This window comes from Mirounga leonina, unplaced genomic scaffold (genome assembly GCF_011800145.1).
Source record: "Mirounga leonina isolate KUSES-001 unplaced genomic scaffold, KU_Mleo_1.0 Mir_168, whole genome shotgun sequence".
NCBI classification, from domain to species: Eukaryota; Metazoa; Chordata; class Mammalia; order Carnivora; family Phocidae; genus Mirounga; species Mirounga leonina.
Genome location: NW_023270426.1, coordinates 16270016 through 16290270, shown reverse-complemented (window position 1 = coordinate 16290270; position 20255 = coordinate 16270016). Strand labels below are relative to the sequence as shown.

The following is a 20255-nucleotide window of genomic DNA, read 5'->3' as shown; positions in this document are numbered from 1 at the left end:
GTTTCGCTGTTGAGCATTTCACTGAAATGATAGCCATGATATTGGCTAAATAAAATACATGTAGAATCATGCAGCTTATAATTGGACTAACCCAGAAGTGGTAATTAATTATTGAATGTGTAGGTGTAGTTAACAGCCTTTGCTTCTGGTAAGTGACTTTTTTAGAGCATATATGTTTATGTGAGCAAGACAGACTATTTCCTGGAAGGAAACTGTGGTCTCCAGATCTTTATAATAATGTCACCTTTAATCTTGAACTCATGAGTGTTGTTCTACACAGATTATTTTCTTGAGGCAGTTACTTGCAAGAAGTAAATGAATCCTCCTTTGAGCCTGTTAAGACTCCATAGACTGTCAGTAATATGGAAAAATTGGATATTTAATCAGGAATGTGAACATGTGTTTCAGGTAGAGAATTCCAAAGATAATGAAGACAGTATTCTACAAAGAGAAATTCCTGCCAGACAGTCTCGACGAAGGTTTCGGAAAATTAATTATAAAGGAGAGCGTCAAACTATTACTGATGATGTGGACATTAACAGCTATCTTTCCGTGAGTATATTTAGGAAAAGTTCATGGATCGTCCTTAATTTTTATATATAGTATCTTTAATTTACATGTATTTTTGGTAATATCAACACTTAGGGCTTAACATATAAAATTTTAGAGCAGATAAATATATATAATTTTTTTTAAATACTTCTCAGTTGAGTTTGGTAGAAATGCTCTTACCAGTGGAAGTGTTGTTTTTTGCTTTGGTGTTTGTTTAAATAATGTAAAAAATTCTTACTATATCTTTTTAGACCTTATTTGTGGATTTTCTTGCCTTTTTATTGTCTGAATGGAATATGGAAAAGAGTTCTGAGAACTCAGGTTGGGAGCTTTTTTCCTGATAATGCTGTAAGGCATACAAAAGAAATAAAAATATGTCAATTTTTCTCCTGTGGTATGGGAGAGATACAAAAATTGTGTGTTAGTGCAGAAACGTGGGCAAGTGTTAGCTATATGTTTTTACATGCAAATATTGAAGAAGAAGAAACAGATGAAATAATTAGCTTTTGTAACACTAGAAGAAACATAAGCTGTTTCTCCAGAAGTCTTCAGTCTTGTAATTGTAGAGAACTTCATTTTAAACTAAAAAGTATTTGAATCAAGAAAGATAGGGATGCGTGGGTGGCACAGTCATTTAAGCGTCTGGCTGTGTCTCAGGGTCCTGGGATCAAGCCCCATGTCGGGCTCCCTGCTTGGAGGGGAATCTGCTTCTCCCTCTCACCTACTCGTGCTCTCTCTGTCTCTCTCTGTCTCTCTCAAATAAATAAATAAAATCTTAAAAAAAAAAAAAAAAGTAAGGGTAATCTAAGAAAGAATAAATCCAGGGATATTTTATCAGTTTCAAAGAAGTCATGATCCCCCCAAAAATATAAAAACAGTTTAGAGATTGATTGCAGCAAAACTCCCAAGGGTATGTTTAATTCATTTGGTTGTCAAAACAAATTCCTCCTTCCATGTTAGGAATAAGGATTATATAGGGAATTGTGTATAGTGGAATAAATGTTAAATTCAGAGCAGCTCTAAGGATTTAGTCACATTTGCCTTATGTCTTTGGTTCCATACATTCTATTTCTAACAACAAAGAGTAACATGAAATAGTCCCCCAGGTTTTTTTTTTTGCCACATCTAGAGGCACACAAAGTTCATTTCCTGTTCTTATTATGTAAAAATTTCTTTTTATGTAATAAATTTCCACATAATGAATTAATTTCAACTAACATGTTTGCGTTATTGTACAAATAGTATGTGTCTGTTTGGGAAAAATTAAACATTGACTAGTCATACTGCCCAGTTATGTAACCATTGATGACATTTCATATATTCTTGGGTAAAGGGTTTTTTTCCACATAGAGATACAAATGTAAGCTTTTTGGCTTTTTAAAACTTAAATATATGATAATTTTTTTACATGTGTGATATGAACATCTTTGAATGTTTAAAAAAATTTTTTTTTTTTTTACATTACTCTTAAGAGTGTCATGGTGCTCCACTATAATAATTGCCATAATCTACATACTTTCCAATATTTGGTCATTTAGATTTTTTTTGTTTTTATTTTTTTAAAATAAGGTGCTGGGGCGCCTGGCTGGCTCAGTCGGTTAAGCATCTGTGTTCAGCTCAGGTCATGATCCCAGGGCCCTGGGTTCGAGCCCTGCATCGGGCTCTCTGGTCAGGGGAGAGCCTGCTTCTCCCTCCCCCTCTGCCTGCAGCTCCCCCTGCTTGTGCTCTCTTTCTCTCTGTCAAATAAGTAAAATCTTTTTAAAAAAATAAGGTGCTAATTATCTTTGTGGTTACGTTTGTCCATATGTTGGTTTCTTTAGAAAAATACTGAGAAGTAAAATTATTACCTTTAATTGTGTTATTTGGTTTTCCTTATATGAGCTACAGTGCATAGTTTGTATGTATGTTTTGATCACTTACTCCAGTCTCAGCTCTAGTGTGTTCTGAGACTTTTTTGGTGTCCTGTCTTGAAGCCCAGGCAAATTCTACATTTTCTCTAGGTAGCTGTGGCTTATGCTCCTGAGTCATGTACTTCTAACTCCCATGTGTGCTGAAAGTTGTCCTCTTGGGGATATGTTGGTTTCCTGTGTAGACCAGAAAGAGTAGCAGGCAAACTGCTTGAGATTCTGTGCATTTGATGACTCTAAGTGAAGTGTGGCATTGTTGGATATAAACGTTTGTGTAGCTAGTTTTAAGTACTTACCCTATTGAGTACTGTCAGGAATTTGGCAGAGGGGAGAACTAAGTTGATTCATGGTAGTTATTAACTATGAGACTGGGTTGGAAAAGGATTTTTGGTCATGTTACGTAAATTTGCTATTTCTTGAAATTAATAGTTTGTTTGCTTTTTTTCCCCTAAAACAGATGTATTTCAGGCAACTTGGGAAAGGTTTTAAGAGGTTTTCATTTACTATTCATTAATGTCACCTGTATGTAAAACCTATGTGTCTGTCTAAATACCTACATAGTGATAGTTGGTCTAGATAAAGGATGCTTTGCAGCAAAAATCTTAATTAGTATTTGTGAAAACATCCAGTAGAAAATTGGCTTTATGGCTACCCTAGGGTCTTTCAGGTCTTTTGTTCTACTGTCAGCAATTCAGAGAGAAAGATCAAAAGGAATCATTTTTTTTCTTGTAGACAGTAGTACAGATTTGACAGTTTCTTTTTTCATTTGCTCACCATCATCAACTTTTCCTTGCTGACATGCTGAAGGTCAAAAATTCTTAAAGATGTACAGAATTTTTTGTTACTGTTGCCTTTGTCATAAGTATTATTAGTATACAACCTGTACATCACAGTTTTATGTATACTGAAGACTTCTCATGTTTTATTCTCTAATTGAATGCTTAGAACGATTGAAAAATATATATATTTTTTAAGATTTTTTAATTTATTTGACAGACAGTGAGAGAGGGAACACAAGCAGGGGGGTGGGGGAGGGAGAAGCAGGCTTCCCGCTGAGCAGGGAGCCCGACGTGGGGCTCGATCCCAGGACCCTGGGATCATGACCTGAGCCGGAGGCAGATGCTTAACAACTGAACCACCCAGGCGCCCCAAAAGATTGTTTATTTTTATGGATTATTTTGTGGTTTTGTCATACGTTCCTTTATATAAAGATGATGAGAACCATAATTTTAATGTGAAAGTGAAAGGGTTTTTTTTCTTAATGTTAAAAGGAGCACTTCTATAACAGTAACATTTTTGAAACTCCTTTGGGTATTGCTCTCAGAGTTTTCAACAAATTTAAATGTTTTTGAATATTCTCAGAATATTTTATATATTTGAGGAAGGTGTATTTCATATTGAGAAATAGCAAGAAGGTGATTGGAATAATATTCAGTGAGAGTAAGATGGGTAATTATGCCAACCGAAAATAGTCTAGCATTTACATGAGCCATCTGTCTTGAATTCTTCCTTACTCACTGTATGGTTAGGGCGTTTCGTCTAAACGCTTAGTGCTTTGGTTGCTGTACCTCAAAAAATGAGGTTGGTAGTATTGGGTCTGCCTGTCTTAAGGGGTGGTTGCTAAAGAACATGGAACATGTTTGCACACTCATAGTCTAAGTTTCCCCATGTCATCATGTCATTGCCTTAGTGTTCACTGTCATTCTTTTTAGAACTGTTGTAATAGCATTGGGGCGCCTGGGTGTCTCAGTTGATTAAGCATCCAATTCTTGATTTCTGCTGGGTGCTGAGATCAAGCCCCGTGTTGGGCTCCGTGCTCATTGGGGAGTCTACTTAGGATTCTCTTTCCCCCTGTCCCTCCCCCCTGCTCGCACTTGCTCTCTTTGTCTCTAAAATCAATAAATAAAATCTTAAAAAAGAAAAACAACAGACTGTTGCAATAGCATCTCCCATACTCCCCCACCCCACTTTCACTATAAAAGCAGTATTTTTTTATTTTAAGAAATGTGGAGGGACACCTGGGTGGCTCAGTCGGTTGAGCGTCTGCCTTCGGCTCAGGTCCTGATCCCAGGGTCCTGGGATCGAGTTCTGTATCGGGCTCCTTGCTCAACGGGGAGCCTGCTTCTCCCTCTGCCACTCTCCCTGCTTGTGTTCCCTCTCTCACTGTGTCTCTGTCAAATAAATAAATAAAATCTTTAAAAAAACAAAAAATGTGGAAAATTTTTTCTAAATTGGGAAGTGTCTCATAAATCTCTTCATTAAAAGATATCCGATTAATCACTTTATTTGATTTCAAGATTATTTTCACCTTCCTCTCTGATTTTATATCTGTTTCCAAATTGGTGGTAGTAACTAGCCACAAGTGACTACTGAGCACTTAAGATGTGGCTAGTATGACTGAGGATTTTAATTTAGCATTTTAATTTCAAGTAATTGACGTGTAAGTAACCACATGTGGCTAGTAGCTACCAGATTGGACAGCAAGGTCTGGACTTTGTCCACCTTGCCAGCTTTGTCTTTTCCTTTTTCCTGCATATTTCCTGAACAAATTTGCTGATCCTTGAAGGATCCATGTTTTTAGTTATTTTCAGCTGTATTGAGATATAATTTACATATATAACACTGTGTAAGTTTAAAGTGATTTGATATACATATATTACAAGATGGTTACTGTATATGTGTATATACTGTATACAGTATATGTGTATGTGTGTGTTGAGGAGTAAGAAACCTGCTTGTATATACATCTCTTAGATCTGCTGTTCCTTTTACTTAGAATGCTGTTTTAGGCTTTGTCTTCTTGGCACTAACTTAGTCATCCTGAAGACTCAATTCCATATCATTTCATGGGAGGACTCCGTGATTTTCCCTTGGGAGGGGTTAGGTACGCATCTCTGCATTCCCACAGTATTCCATGTATATACTTGTGACCGTTCATTAGACTACATTGTGATGGTTTCTTCAGATGTCCACTTCTCCCATCAGAATATACTTGCCTTGAAAATGGGAACCATTGTCATTGTACCCTCCAAGCTTGTTGCCTATCAAGGAAAATAAGGGTGCATTTTTTTTGCATCAGCTTGTTTAGATACCTCTCTTAACTTTGGGCACATTGTGTAACCTTCCTACATCTCTTTTGATAAGTAACCTATAAATTTGTGAAAGGATTAAATGAGAGATTTTTTATAGAAAGTTCTGCCTAGTGTTTGAGGCTCTGAAAACCATTCAGTATGTAAGCAGTTTCTATTCCTGTTGTTATTATAAATACTCAGTCTTTATTGTTGTTGCTTATAAAATAATTTTCCTATTTATCTGTTCTATACCTGAATATAAAATGTGTTTACCAAGATATTTAAGTATATTGATATAATAAAAAAACAAGTAAGCTAAAGAATTAGAACAAAGGGAAAGTAAAAGTAGGAAAAAAATATCAAGCTGACTTGAAGTTAGGACAACCAGCATTTAGCCTACCACTGCTCCCAACCCCACCCAATTTTTTTGTAGTGTTTATTCACAGTAGCTCACTTGAAACAAGGTATTTTCTTTGTCCAACCTTAAAAGATAAAGTGGAGCCCTGGGTGTTATGCACAAACAATGAATCATGGAACACTACATCTAAAACTAATGATGTAATGTATGGGGATTAACATAACAATAAAAAATTTTAAAAAAAAGATAGAGTGGTAACTAAATGTATATGAAAGTCACTGAAGTTGCTTTACTGTACACAACCAGTGGCTAGAATCCCATTAAATGATGACGGGTTTGTAGGCTTACTATTACTGATTTGAAGGTCTTCTTTCTGATAGTAGTTAGCAAGGCAGTAGTTTAGCCCAAATATCTTAAGATGTAGATCACAAAACAGTCCCTAGGACATGGGAAGAAAATAGAGTTTATATTTATATGTAGTATTATCTTATCCTTTTAAATTTCTGGGGATTTGTGTATATTTCATAACACAAAATATTTTTGCTAGGGATACATGTAATTTGTAAATAAGTTACATATGTTAGAAATGTATCTCAAAATTTTTTGACTTAAAAATTTTCAAGATTAGAATTGTTTTTAAATTTCTTCCTTATTTGGCACCAGTTTATCGTTTTAGCTTTCTGGCCCCATTATTTTGCTGGAGGTCCCTTTCTTTGGTCCTGTGGTTCCCCACCTCCCCGCCAAAGGTTCTTGTAGGCTCCTTTACCTAAGGTAATTCTGTCTTTAATGAATCAATTTGAATTTTAACATTTGCTCCTTTTATCTAGAATGGCCTCCTACTATGTCCTCTTGATAAGTCCTGCTCGTCTCCCAAGACTTCATTAATTCATTGATCTCTTTGGAGAAGTCTTTCGTAACATTTCCTATTCATAGATTGCACTTCTCATTGGTCCCATAGGATGTTATACTTACCTGCAGTGTGCTCATATAATTTGGCTCTACTCCAAAGATAACAGAAAACAAAATTATAATAACTTAAGAATTTCTCAAATGTCTGTATTTTTTTTACATGAAGTTGATTGCTATGTTTTAAATAGCCTATAATGGTGAACATTTTTCATATGTAATGATCTGAATTTTTAATGTTGGTATATATGTGAAGTTAAATGGTAAAATTAAGGCAGGACCAATAAGGAGGAAGTATTTTGATTTCACCAAGGTCGAGCACCAAGTGTGCCTTTATTTATCTTGAAATCAGTCTCCATAATATCAGAAAACATTCATGCTCATTTTTGTGGAAACAGTATTAACCCAAATATAAACAAGGACACTCTTCAAAGTTCTGAAAAATTTTGTTGGTGTTTTGGTACTTCCTTTATGAAATTATAAGTCCTTTTTATTGATTTCTCATTTCTTATGCTGTGTTTTTGAATAACGAACAGTATAGGTGTTTGGTGTGTGTGTTACCTTCCCTTAACTAGATCCCAAGTTCCACAGTAGACTACATCATAATTTTTTCTTTCTTGTCCCCTATATTGCTTATGGTGCTTTTTATATTCTCAGGCACAACATAAGCCATTAAGCCTTGTTTTTCTCTCTATCCATCATAATACCTGCATATAAGTGGAGCCATCGAACACTTACCAAAAGGACACCTAGAAAGAGGATTTCATGGCAGCATCATGGGTCATGGTCTTAAATTTAGAGGACTTCCTTTTACTCACCTTTCTTTATATATATTTTTTCTACCCAGTCCATTGTTGTAGGAAAGTAGTCATGGTACGGTACTCTAGAATCTACTGGTTGATTTTAGGCGCACAAATTATAATGAAGCAAACAGCTCCCTCTGTGATTGTGCCTCACTTTCCCTGCTCTCCTGCAGTTTTGTTTGGATTGTTTTGTTTGGATTCAGAGCATATTTAGCAAGATTAAGACATAATTGTCAGGACAGTTGATTATTAAGACCAGATCACTTAATCACCTTTATGTTGGTACACTGAATAATGGCTGTATTCTTCCACTTGGCCATGTGTGTGATATCTTAAGTTTTTTTTAGCAGAGTGTGTTTTGCTTTGGTAGAGTCTGTGTGTGTCTTATTGACCAAGCCATTCCTGCGGTAAGAAATTAGGATCCTGTCCCCTGCCAAGCTCAGCAGAAATTAGAGATTAGAGGACTTGGGTCTAAACATTTGATTGCTGAAATCTCTTTGAGGATGTCTTAGTCCATTCAGGCTGCTGTAACAAAATAATACAGACTGAGTGGCTCATAAATAACACATACTTATTTCTCAAAATTCTGGAGGCAAGAATTTTAAGATGAGGGTCCAGGCATGTTTGGGTTCTGCTGAAGGTTCTCTGAGCTCTCACTGTCTGTTCCCATGATGGAAATGGCCAGGGAGCTTTGTGAGGCCTCTCTTATAAGGGTACCACAGTGCTCTGGACAGTGTATTCTTTATGGTGCTTTGCATCTTAATTACAGAAGAGGACTTTTTCTGTTTATTCGTGAGTGTCTAACGTCTCCTAGGAGAATTTTGCTTCCCATTTGCCTTCTGGGTAATAATATAGAAATCTTGATAGGAAGTTCTTGTACCTACTTAGAGGGTCATGAGTCCACAAATAGAGAAAAAGCAAAGGGGTGATAGTGAATCAAACTAAGGACAAATGCCTGCCGGGAGCAGATCTTAAAAAAAAATTTGTGAAAAAAATGCTCATTGTAGAAATGTAAAAACATAGAAGAATGTTAAAAAAGAAACTTGCTGTCATCCTCAACCCAGCGATAGCTAGTGTTGCTAGTGGTTTTGAAAAGTACCTTGATTAATTCAGATCTTCTAATTTAGATAATGCTGGATATTTATATATCCTACCTTTCTACTTCTCAGGCAATTAAATTTTTCCCAAAATATTTTTAATAGTGGGCGCCTGGGTGGCTCAGTTGGTTAAGCGACTGCCTTCAGCTCAGGTCATGATCCCAGGGTCCTGGGATCGAGTCCCGCATCGGGCTCCCTGCTCCGCGGGGAGCCTGCTTCTCCCTCTCCCACTCCCCCTGCTTGTGTTCCCTCTCTCGCTGTGTCTCTCTCTGTCAAATAAATAAAAAATCTTTAAAAAAAATATTTTTAATAGTAATATTACGTTATATAACAAAATACTCTCATGAAGCTTCTGCTTTTTTCCCCTATTATAGACAACTCGTATAAATAAATGGACTCAGATTTTTTTCTTAGAATTGATTTGTGAAAGTTAAATTACTGGATTAAGGATATAAAAATTATTTTTATAGCTCTGCATAAGTATTGCTATCTTAGTCATTTTAAGAAAGTATCATTCACTTTTTTTGAACTTCAGGAATGTTGGGAACTCAAGGAGGGCAGGGCAAGCTGCTCTGGATCTGCCCAGGGAACCAGAATTGGAGAAATTTTTTAACATACTTGAAACGCTTTATACAATAATTGCTAACGAAAGCTCTTTTGAAGATTTTTTGAAGCAACTGTTATTAATGTATACCAGTGGTCCAAGGTAATGATTTTCAAGAGCATTCCAATTGGGGGAGTAATGACTACTGAGACATAGCAAACAGATAAATGCTGATTGTTATTGCCATTTCGTTTGATTTCTTTCCTGTTCAGAAACTATGCTGAATTCAGCATTTGGCTTTTATAGTACTAGAAAATGCAGTATTTAAAATTAGAGAAGTGGTGGCTCAGTTGGTTAAGCGACTGCCTTCGGCTCAGGTCATGATCCTGGAGTCCCGGGATCGAGTCCCGCATCGGGCTCCCTGCTTAGCAGGGGATCTGCTTCTCCCTCTGCCCTCTTCCCTCTCGTGCTCTCTGTCTCTCATTCTCTCTCTCTCAAATACATAAATAAAATCTTTAAAATAAATAAATAAATAAATAAATTAATAAATTAATAAATTAATAAATTAATAAATTAATTAGAGAAGTGATTTAAAGTTGGTCTCAAATATATTCCGGAATCTACAGATGGAGACCATATTCTCAATAGTTTGATTTTTCAGTTGAGATTTGTTTTTCGTTTTTCCAGGTATGTTTGTGTGTTGCTCTATTTTAATTATTGGGTAGACCTCGTTTTTATTTTAAAACTTTTACTATTTTAAAACTTCACATTAGCTTTGCTCGGTAGCACACTTGACCGATTACATGTAGAATGTATTCTTTATTTGCCTGTATGTGTATGTGAGTGAATGAGTGAAAAATGCCTCCTATAGCTCACAGCTTAGGGGGAAGTGGAAGCATGGTATGCCTTTTTATTGTTCCTTTGGTTTCACTGATTCTAATTATAGAAGCTTACATCACCTCAGTTGATGATGAAGGCTTCCCTCCTTTGCTTTTTCTTCCTTGATCACTCCCTAAGGAAGGATCATATTTCATAGTGCTTATGTGTCCTGCTGGTAGCTTTAGCAGGGTTTTCAACAGTGTGGTGCTGACCATTTAGTGGACATAGATGATAGTGTGTTTGAAGCATACTCTTTTTTACAGAAGAATAGGAGGAGAATGCTGATACTCTGGCTTTCCTTTTTTCAGAGAGGCTGAGCAATAGATAGAATGCACTTTGAAAGGAGGAATTCCTGAGGGGCACCAGTAATTAGAATTAATCGTGTCTGATAACTTAATGAAGATTCATTTCAAATGTTCAAGTTAAGCAGGGGGTGAGGAAGAGGTGGGAGAGCTTGCTCTGATCCTTTCCAAGGGCTTACATGCTCCTCTCTGACATTAAAGGGTCATTCATTCTTCAAAAGGATTAAAGTGTTTTTACTATATAAATCAGCACACTTAACAGTTTATATTTTAAAGACCAAATGCTTACAACTAAAATAGAGAAACGAAGGGCCTGTTTATTTTATTTTGTGAAAGTACATAATTTTTCTTTTGTTCTTTACCTGCTTTTGAGTTTGGTTTCTCTTAAGTTGTAATTACAATATTTCACTGTGCAGGTGGGGAATAAACAGTATGACTATGCCTGAGATTACTATAAATCTAGTTTTCGTTATTGTTGTTTGTTTTTATATAATGTCTAGAATGTATATCCTCTGATAACTTTATCCTTGATGACCTCCCTCCCCTCCCCGTGTTGTTTATTAAGTAAAAAGTATAGTTTGGTAACTATCAGAACCTCATTTTTGGTTTTCTATGCAGTATTTCAGATGTTTTAGTTTGTATTTTTGTTTAGAGGTAGTTTATACAGTTAACATAAATTTTAATTATTAACTATATAGCATTTACATTTTTATAAATATATTTTGTAATGGTTTCAAGCTTTGCAAAGCCAACATACGTTGATTGCTTTATTTTATGGTAGTGCGGCGGATCCTTCTGAAGCCAAAGATTTCATCTTATGTGGCTTAACATCATGGCATTTCATATGCAGAGGAAATGTATTCTTAAATGGCTATCCAGTGGTGATGGTTCCTAGATAATGTGTAGATCAGGGCACTCTCCCTTGCTGCAGTTACTTCATTTGAGTTGGTAAGATAATGGAATGAGATCACAATAAAATTCTCAAAATGATGGGAGTGAAAAAGTGTTTATTCACCTAATCATATTTTTAGTTATTTGACAAATTACTGACACTTCTCTTCAAAAGATGTTTATTTCTTCCTTCGTTAATTAGGAGGCTATGTCATTTTTTTTTTCCTCCTGAAGAAATCATGTGGTCTAGCATATCCTCAGAATGTTGGTGGATTCATAGGCTGAATATAGGATTTGGCCCGTGTGTGTGTTTCATGGTATTGTTGCACAGGGGGATTCTGCATGCTCTGTTCACCATACAATTCCCCTGGATGGTAGATACTATGAGATGATTGGTAGAACAAGGAAAAGGATGATGTCATCTTCACTTACAGGCCACACTAAAGGAAAAGAGAGTTGTTCCTTTACTGAGTTAGTGTTTACTACAGTAGTTTCTAGCATATGGCATTTAGTGGATTACATTTCACACACAGGGCAGCAGTTTCTTAAAGCAGCTAAGAGATGGCTCTCCCTTGCTCAGCTTGAGGTCCTTTGTGTGCTGTCAGCATGATTTATTATAAAAAAGGGGAAAAATGACCACTATGATTTTGTTTTTGATTTGGTTATAATTTATCCTGTTGGTACCATACATGAATGTAATTATTATCTGCCAATGAAACTGAAATACTCTTGAGTCATGTTACTAATGTTTATGTAGGCTTGTCTTAGAAATTTATCTTTAGGAATTGTTGGGCTTCATTTACATAGAGTGCCTGCTATCATTTTTCTATTTTAAAAAAATGAATGATCAAAATTAGATTTTAGTTAATTTATTCTTGAATGCTTTACATAGTGTTGAAACTCCAACGCATTGTAGTTTATTTAAAATAATTAAATTGAAAAAATACATTGGTGCTTGAAAATCAACCTGTCTATATTTTCCATGTTTTATGTTTAGAAAGCTAGTCATGCTTATTTGTATTTTTGAGATTTAATTTTAATTTAAATGCAAATTTTTTGCATGTATTCTTTTGAAATTTTCACCAAAAATATAATTCTTAAGTTTTATGGAAACCTAAATTCATAAGTGATCACATATTTTGAAAGCATGGCTTGTTTTTGTTCAGAATAATACTTAGCTTTACTAAAGTTAATTGTAGTTTTATAGTAACAGCACAATTCAGACTGGCAGCTTAGTATTGTTCAGAAAGTGAGTCATACTTTGCCCAGAGGTATCAAAGAACTCTTTTTTTTTTTTTTTGTGGGGCTAATGACATGATGTTTCTTTGACAGTGGAATCCTTTGTAACAACACCCATTTTTCAGGTAATAATTTCTCCTCCTAAGCTGCACATCTCCTGCCCTCAAAATAGTGTTAGGTGAATAAAGCAAAATAGTTGTATTACTTTGCTTTGTTCATTGATTGTAACTCTCATAATTTTGCTGTCTGGGGACGTACTAAGCATTTTATCATTGAAAACTATGTCATTTTTTGGCCATTGGGAGGCACCATTACAACCTTAAGTGCAAACTCTTTACAGGAGTATCTGCAATAGATTCCTTGTGTCAGAAGTGTGAAGAGTAAGGGCGGATACTAGAGGAATTGTGTTTTCAGATTGGACAGGGTGTGGCAAAATTTAGTTTGTTTTCTGGAATTTTTATAGAAAAATGATTACTTTTTAGTCCAAGCTCAATTTTTTAATCAGGTATAATAATTTTATTCACTAATTCCTTTTGAGTTTTACTGGCATCCTGTGTCTTTCTAGGAATTGAGTGCTGGGCTGCAGGAAAGTACCATATTGCATAGATTATTCTTCCTCAGAGGAGTTGGTACAGGCTGCAAGTTGGCTGTTGTGCCTGGTGATGTTTTTCATCTTTCCTTTGCAAAATGAAATTCTGTTGTTTCCATTTAAGTATACTATTTACATAAAAATTTTGGTACTAATTTTGGTATTTTTAATGTTAGAGTATCCTGAAGGTTATACCTTTTAGAACAGTTATTTGATAAATAAGTTTTGCAAGCAGAAACCCCTGAAGTAGTGTAACAAACATACGTGATATCTGAGAAGAAGGCTGCCTTACGCATTTGTAATGCAAGTATCTTACCAGTGCTAATTATTTTCCCTTGGGAGGACAATACTGTGTTAAATTTGAATAATAATATTAGGAAATCTAGCTTCCCAAATAAAGCTCTGTATCAATGCACAGAATTAAAAATCAAGATGGATTTTTAAAACTGAATAGAGAGGTGCTTTAAGCCAGTTTTTTCTTACAGAATTTAGCTTGCTGACATGTCTCATGGAAGGGTGTGTGTGTGTGTGTGTGTGTGTGTGTGTGTGTGTGTGTTCAGTAAATTGCTTTTTGGGCTACATCTGCAGATACAGTAGCCAATTGATCTAATGCAGTTTCTGAAGGCTTTCTATACAGGTGATGTCATCCTTTTAGCTCTATTCTCCTCCCACTCTCTTTCCTTCTTATTAGATATTTCATCTTACTGCAGAGCATGGAATCAATAGGAGCTTCTCCTTAGGGAGCTGCTGTGAAACAGGCAAGGACAGGAGGAATGAAGACACTAACATATAGTCTTGTTTTAGCAGAAGATGTAGTGTTTTTGTGTCATCATATATAAATTTTCAACCAGAAAAGCCAGACTTAGATCAACATTACTGTCTTACTGATGCATTAGAACAAGAAGCAATTCTGCAGAGCTGTAAATAGTGCATGTGAAAAGAGAAAATTTCAATTTTGGATATTTTCAGGCGTTCTCCAGGACAGACCTGTTAGAGCATATATATCTTCTAACTATCATTTGCTTGCTCATCGGTTGATTTTTTTTTTTTTAACCTTTGGTGATTAAGAAGATAAAGAAGAAACTTTCATTTTAAGGATACAGTGTTCTGGTTTGCTTCTGATGCAGAAGAATTACTGCAGTGCTTGCTCTACAGAATGAAATAAGTTGAAGAAGAGACAAAGCTGTATTACAGAAAGGAAAGGTTTCTCAGAATCCAGGAACACAGATTTGGTGCATGTTGCCTTATTTACTTTGATTGATATTGTATTAACTGTGTGTGTTACCACTGTGCATGTCTGTGCCAGGTGCCTGAGGAAGCATGTGTATGTCTGTATGTACTGAGCCAGAAATGTAAACATCTTGATTTACTGTGATTTGCTTGTGAAAAGTGAACGTTGTGATGAAAACTGTTGCAGTTATTTAGAACAATACTCTGAGCTACTGAAAGCTCCTGATTTCAGTTTGAAAGGGATTTGGAGAAGCTGCCTTTATATAACACTGCAAATGGCGTGTGATTTGTAAAAAGAAACTTAACAGAATTTTGTCAACATACTCATCCGTGTGGCTCTGGTTTGAAAAGGAAACTACCCTTTCCAGCCCAGGAAATGGCTTTTCTTGTTCGCTGTTATGCCAATTGTCTTCAGCCATGGGCCTCCAAAGTAAGTAATGTTTATTATTTTCTTGGAGATGGATATAATCTAGTTATTAAATTTAAATTCTACTTTGAATTGTAAACTAGCTTTATTGTGCTCTTACATTTTCTAAACTTTAAAAATAAGAGTTACAAAGCAATCTAAAAAGCTCAATCTCATGGCCATTTTGTTTTTCAATTTAAAGGAATCTCTAAAGTATCCTAATGTACCTCTAAGAGGATTTGAAAAAAATACCTTCTTTTAATAATCTATAGACTTAAAATGTAATGCATTAGAGGTGTACTATCTTCAGACTGAATCATTTGGTTATAGCTAATTCTGTACTTATCTGTGAGTATACTCTTTAACTTGGCTGTATTGTATTGCCTCCTTAAATGGTTGATGTATTTAGCAGTGTTAGTCTAATCTCTAGTTTATATTTACACTTCTTTATTATATAAAAATTTTAGGAAGACAGGGTAATAACTTCATCAGTGAACTAATATGAAGGAAATACTTAGTATGAAAAGTATATGAAAAAATTTTTATGTTTTAAGCATTTTAAAAATAGTAAGTGAATTATTAGTAGCTTGAGACATTAAGATAGCATCTGTTATATTTGTCAGTTTTTTAAAGCAAACATTAACTCACAGAGAAGCAAAATGCTACATAACAGGACATGCTAGGTTTTAGGAAAATATACAATGTAATTTAATAAATTGTATTGTTAATAGTGTTGTTTATGTAGAGCTGAAATTTGCTGCCACTCAAGTTATCTTTCCTGTTATGTAAATTTCAGAACAAAACCAGAGAAGTGTGAATTTTCATTTTTGTTTTATAAAACTATATGTTTTAGTTAGCACTTTAATTGTAACATTGGCTGTTTCAAGATTTCTTTATGGTTCTGTTGAATAGAGACAGGCACAATAGAAGCATTCCTAGGATGAAATCATGTCTTTGTTTAAAGGTTGTTCTACTGATAGTGACTAAGGGAGAAATACTGTGATAGCATGTAGTGTACTGTTTTATCTGAAAGATAGCTCACTGCATATCTTTCTTAAACGCAGCTTCTGGAAAGACATTTAAATTTACTATCCATTTGGCAAACAATGAGATGTAAAGAGAGGGAAAGGAACGGAGGTATATGCTTCATTTGTACTATCTGGTAAGGCATGGGTGGCCTCCATAGTACAAATGCCACCTGTGGGGCCCACGCTTTGCTGATGCTTGATAGGGACACTACTAAGATTTAAAACCTGTAGAAGGGAAATGGATGAGACCAAGTGAAAAAGCTTCAAAGAAAATCAAGAATGAGTTATATAGGGGTTGTTGTTTAGAATACCAACAAAAAAATAGCCTTTGGTGGTATTGGTAACCAGCTTTTGATTTAAGATTTAACAAGTATAAAAGAGCCAAGGGGGATTTTAAAAATCAGATTCTAAGGTATGATTAAATGCCAGCAGATACTATCTGAGCAGGATTCTGTGATTGGTACTTTGTAAATTAAGTATTAGTGAAAGAGTATGGCTTCTTTTCCCCTTCCCCCATCTCTCATGTTACTACTGATGGAATTTTAACTCTGGATTGTGAATGCACGAACATTAAACCTGTGATTAATTTTTCAAACTTGGTTCTTTCGGTTTTCTAATACATCTTACTGGTTTTATTTATTCATGTATTTTGCCCACCCTACTACTTGGGTTTCATTACTTCTGAATTTATTTTCTTGACAGAATAAGGAGTTCTAGAAGCCAGAGTAGGGGGTGAGGAGAGGAGATGAACTTCAGGTCCTAGTATGTTCAAAATGCTTTACTTTATATTTACTTTTAAAATAATTGTTTAGTTGTATATAAAATAATAAATCTAAAGTCTTTTCCTTTTAGCCTTTGAAAAAGCTAATGTGCTATCTCTCGCATCCAGTGTTGGTGATGAGAAGTCTGGGCTCCTTATAATCCTTAGTCCTTTGTTAAGTAATCTTTTACTTGTCAATGGTTAGTTGTGTTTTGTTTTGTTTGGGTTTTACTTTTTTATCCTTGATGCCATGAGGTTTTACTATGGATTATCTAATTTTTTGTTTTGTTTTCTTAGTACTTGCAAGTCTCTCTTCAAGATGAGGATTCCCGGGGCGCCTGGGTAGCTCAGTCGTTAAGTGCCTGCCTTCAGTTCAGGTCATGATCCCAAGGTCCTGGGATCGAGCCCCACATTGGGCTCCCTGCTCCGCGGGAGGCCTGCTTCTCCCTCTCCCACTCTCCCTGCTTGTGTTACCTCTCTCGCTGTGTCTCTCTCTGTCAAATACGTAAAATCGTTAAAAAAAAAAAAGATGAGGATTCCCATCGGTCTTCAATTATGGGAAATTTATTTTTTTAAAACTGCAACTCTTTTCTTACTGCTCCAAATGTTGGAACTCTGGATCTGTCCATATTATCTCCAAACATTTGTTTCAAACTTTGTTTTCGCTTCATGCATTTCCAGTTTGATCTTCTAGCTCACTGATTCTCCATTTGTGACCAGTTGCTGTTCTGCTCTTCATCTTTTAAATTTCTAAACGTAATCATTGTATTAACTGATATAGGAGAGACCTTAGGATTCGAAGCCAATGGCCAAGAAAGAATTCTTGAGAGATCTTTGTTGCAAAAAGGTGGTTTTATTAAAGCACAGGGACAGGACCCATGGGCAGAAAGAGCTGCACTGGGGTCATGAAGAGTGGCCCATTATACTTTCAGGTTGCGAGGGGGTTTGGGATAGTGTGGACTTCTGGAAGCAAGGTTTCCAGGACCTTGAGGGGCTAGCTGTTGTTGGGAAAAAGTCATTTATTACCATCTAATAAAACCTTAGTCATGAGACCCTTCAGATGTATATCAGTGGGCCATATGCTTTGGGGGGGGCGGTGATTGCCAATATGTATCTTGGAGATTTAGAGATAAAGGAAATTTCTAAAGAAATTTTTATATGTTAAAGTAGACTTACAGGATCCTGGGGGGTGGGGTTGCGCTAGGATTGTCTTTTGCCCTTAGCAAAGTGTCAACATCGAGGCAGTTGAGTCCCTAGAGGAATGTCATTCTGCCCCTTTCGAGGACTTGTCAGTGGGCTGTAGGTAGTAAGGAAATTTAATAATTTCTCTTATGCCTTTGATTCCCACATCATTAATCATTTCTGAAATCTCAAGTGATGCTTTTTACAGCCACTCTTGTTTAATAACTTGTTTTCATTTCATGGATAACATTCGTTTCCCTCATTGTCTGCTTAGCTCTTTCTTCACGTTTAAAGTCTTCTCTTAGTTGAGTGTGTTTGGATGTTTTTTCAGGAGGTTGATAATCCTCGAGTGATTGAGAGCTCACCTTCCTGGTGTATTCAAATTGCTTACCCAAAGTGACTGTTTCCTGGGTGGAAGCAGCATCACCACTTTGGCTTCTATTTGCCTTCTTTTAGGTGCTCCTGTGGTCACTGGTCAAGGAAGTGTGTTCATTTTCATTTTTACACACAGCTAAATCTACAGGTCATTTTCTGGCCCTTACTTTACCCGTCTGTGCTGTTTGACACAGCTGACTACTCCCTTCTGGGCAGACTTCATTCAGACTAAAGTCTTAGCTGTCATTTACTAGAAAGTGTGGGACTCTCCTCCCATTATCTTCTGCTACACTCCTCATTCAGTGCAGTGACTCTGGTTTCCTGCATTCTTAAAACTGATTTCCTGTTTTCTCAACAGGTCTATCTGGACTTTTAATAAACCTACTATTAAGTGCAAATACTGATTGAAAGCTGCTCTTTGGTTTTAAAAATGTTACAGTGGGGAGATACATGTATCAGTGTCCCTCCAACCCTCATCTTCTAGTAAAAATAATGAATTAAGAATGCATGCTTCCCCTGTAGTTCATTTGTCTCACGCAGAGTGCTAGTGTAATATACCCGAGGCTACTGTGGTTATATACAGCTATTTCTTTCAGGACTTTTGAGACATTTTAGATTGTCTTCCTAAAACAAACTCCAGACTGTGTTTTGGGGCTTCAGAATCTATTTTCCTTTCTTTTTTTAAAGATTTTATTTATTTGATAAAGAGCACAAGCAGGGGGAGCGGGAAAGGGAGAAGCAGGCTCCTCGTTGAGCAGGGAGCCCGATGTGGGGCTCGATCCCAGGATCCTGGTATCATGACCTGAGCCGAAGGCAGACATTTAACCAGCTGATCCACCCAGATGCCCCTCAGAATCTATTTTCAGTTCTCTCTCATTGTCAGGTGATACTTAATGACATGTCACTCTATCTAGTCCTGGAAGCTTCTTTATAAATCTGCTTTTAATTTCATAAGGCCCCTGTCTTCTTGTGCTTTGATTGATGTTTCCTGTCTCCCATATGTATGATTGTCTTCCGTTTCATCTTACGTGATGCTAGAGTAATATTTTTAAAAAGCAGATCTCTTCCAGTCATTTTCTTGCTTCAAGCTCTTTGAGTAGCCTTTTTCTAATACAGGAAATCTGAAGCACCCAAGAATACTACTTCTGGCCCTTCATCTCCTCTATCCCCCTATATACATCCCTACCTCAGCTTCACTGATTTGCTTACTGTTTCTTGATTGCATATAACTCACTCAAGTTTAAACACACACACGGAAATTAAAGAGCATGAGTGCCACATTCAACAGAGTAGAGTGAAAACACAGAAGTACTTCCTTTTTTTTTTTTTTTGAGAGGGAGAGTTGGTGGGAGGGACATATGGAGAGGGAAAGAGAATCTCAGGCAGGCTCCATGCCCAACATGGGGCTCAGTCTCAGGCCCTAAGACCGTGACTTGATCCAAAATCAAGAGTCGGATGCTTCACCGACTGAGCCACCCAGGCACCCTGAAGTACTTTGCTTTCCATTCATTTTTAACTTTCCACAGAGGCTCTTATGTTGGGAGTTTTTGTTACCTAATATTCATCACTTTCTACTCCATTTCTGATGCTTATAGGTTAAATGCTTATTCTCAGCTCTACTTTATATATTAGGTATATTTGTACTTAACATGTTCTCATAAGGCATTCTAATAAATAATAGAGGAGTGTTTTCTCCATACAAAGTAAAACATTTCAGCTGGATATTGCAGATCATGCTAAAACTCCTTTTGGACTACCAACCTTGATATTTCTCTTTCACTAGGGAGTACTGCTCTTGATTGCATGGTATATATTCCTCCAAATCTTTTCTCCCAAACTTAGATGAATATGTGCCCAGAAAACACGTAATGATGTTTTTATGCTTTAAAAAAAAATGAGTCTTACATTTATCATGAAAGTTAACTTTTTTTTAGTCAGTACAGCTAGGAGACCTATTCAAGTTTGATTATACAGATTTGCTTCATACCTTGAACTGTTGCACAGTAACCCATAATAGGCTATAACAATTTAGCCGTTCTCCTTGTGACGATTATTTTTCTTAAACTTTTACACTTTGTAATGAATGTTCTTGTATATTCCTCCTTGCACACCTGTGTGCTTTTTTAGGATAGATAC

The 20255-nt window shown here is 36.1% G+C and overlaps 1 protein-coding gene across 6 annotated transcripts in view; it reads left to right on the top strand.

The window, feature by feature from the left end:
- Positions 1 to 20255, top strand: part of RAPGEF6 (Rap guanine nucleotide exchange factor 6) — a 202570-nt gene that overhangs the window by 76955 nt on the left and 105360 nt on the right. For 5 of the 6 annotated variants that reach the window (XM_035014063.1, XM_035014061.1, XM_035014060.1 and 2 more), the window contains exon 6: positions 409 to 552. In XM_035014063.1, coding sequence (XP_034869954.1) covers positions 409 to 552 — 144 coding nt within the window. Of the gene's footprint in view, positions 1 to 408; positions 553 to 12408; positions 14799 to 20255 lie in introns of those variants that run through there. The other variant, XM_035014064.1, reaches the window with a different exon arrangement.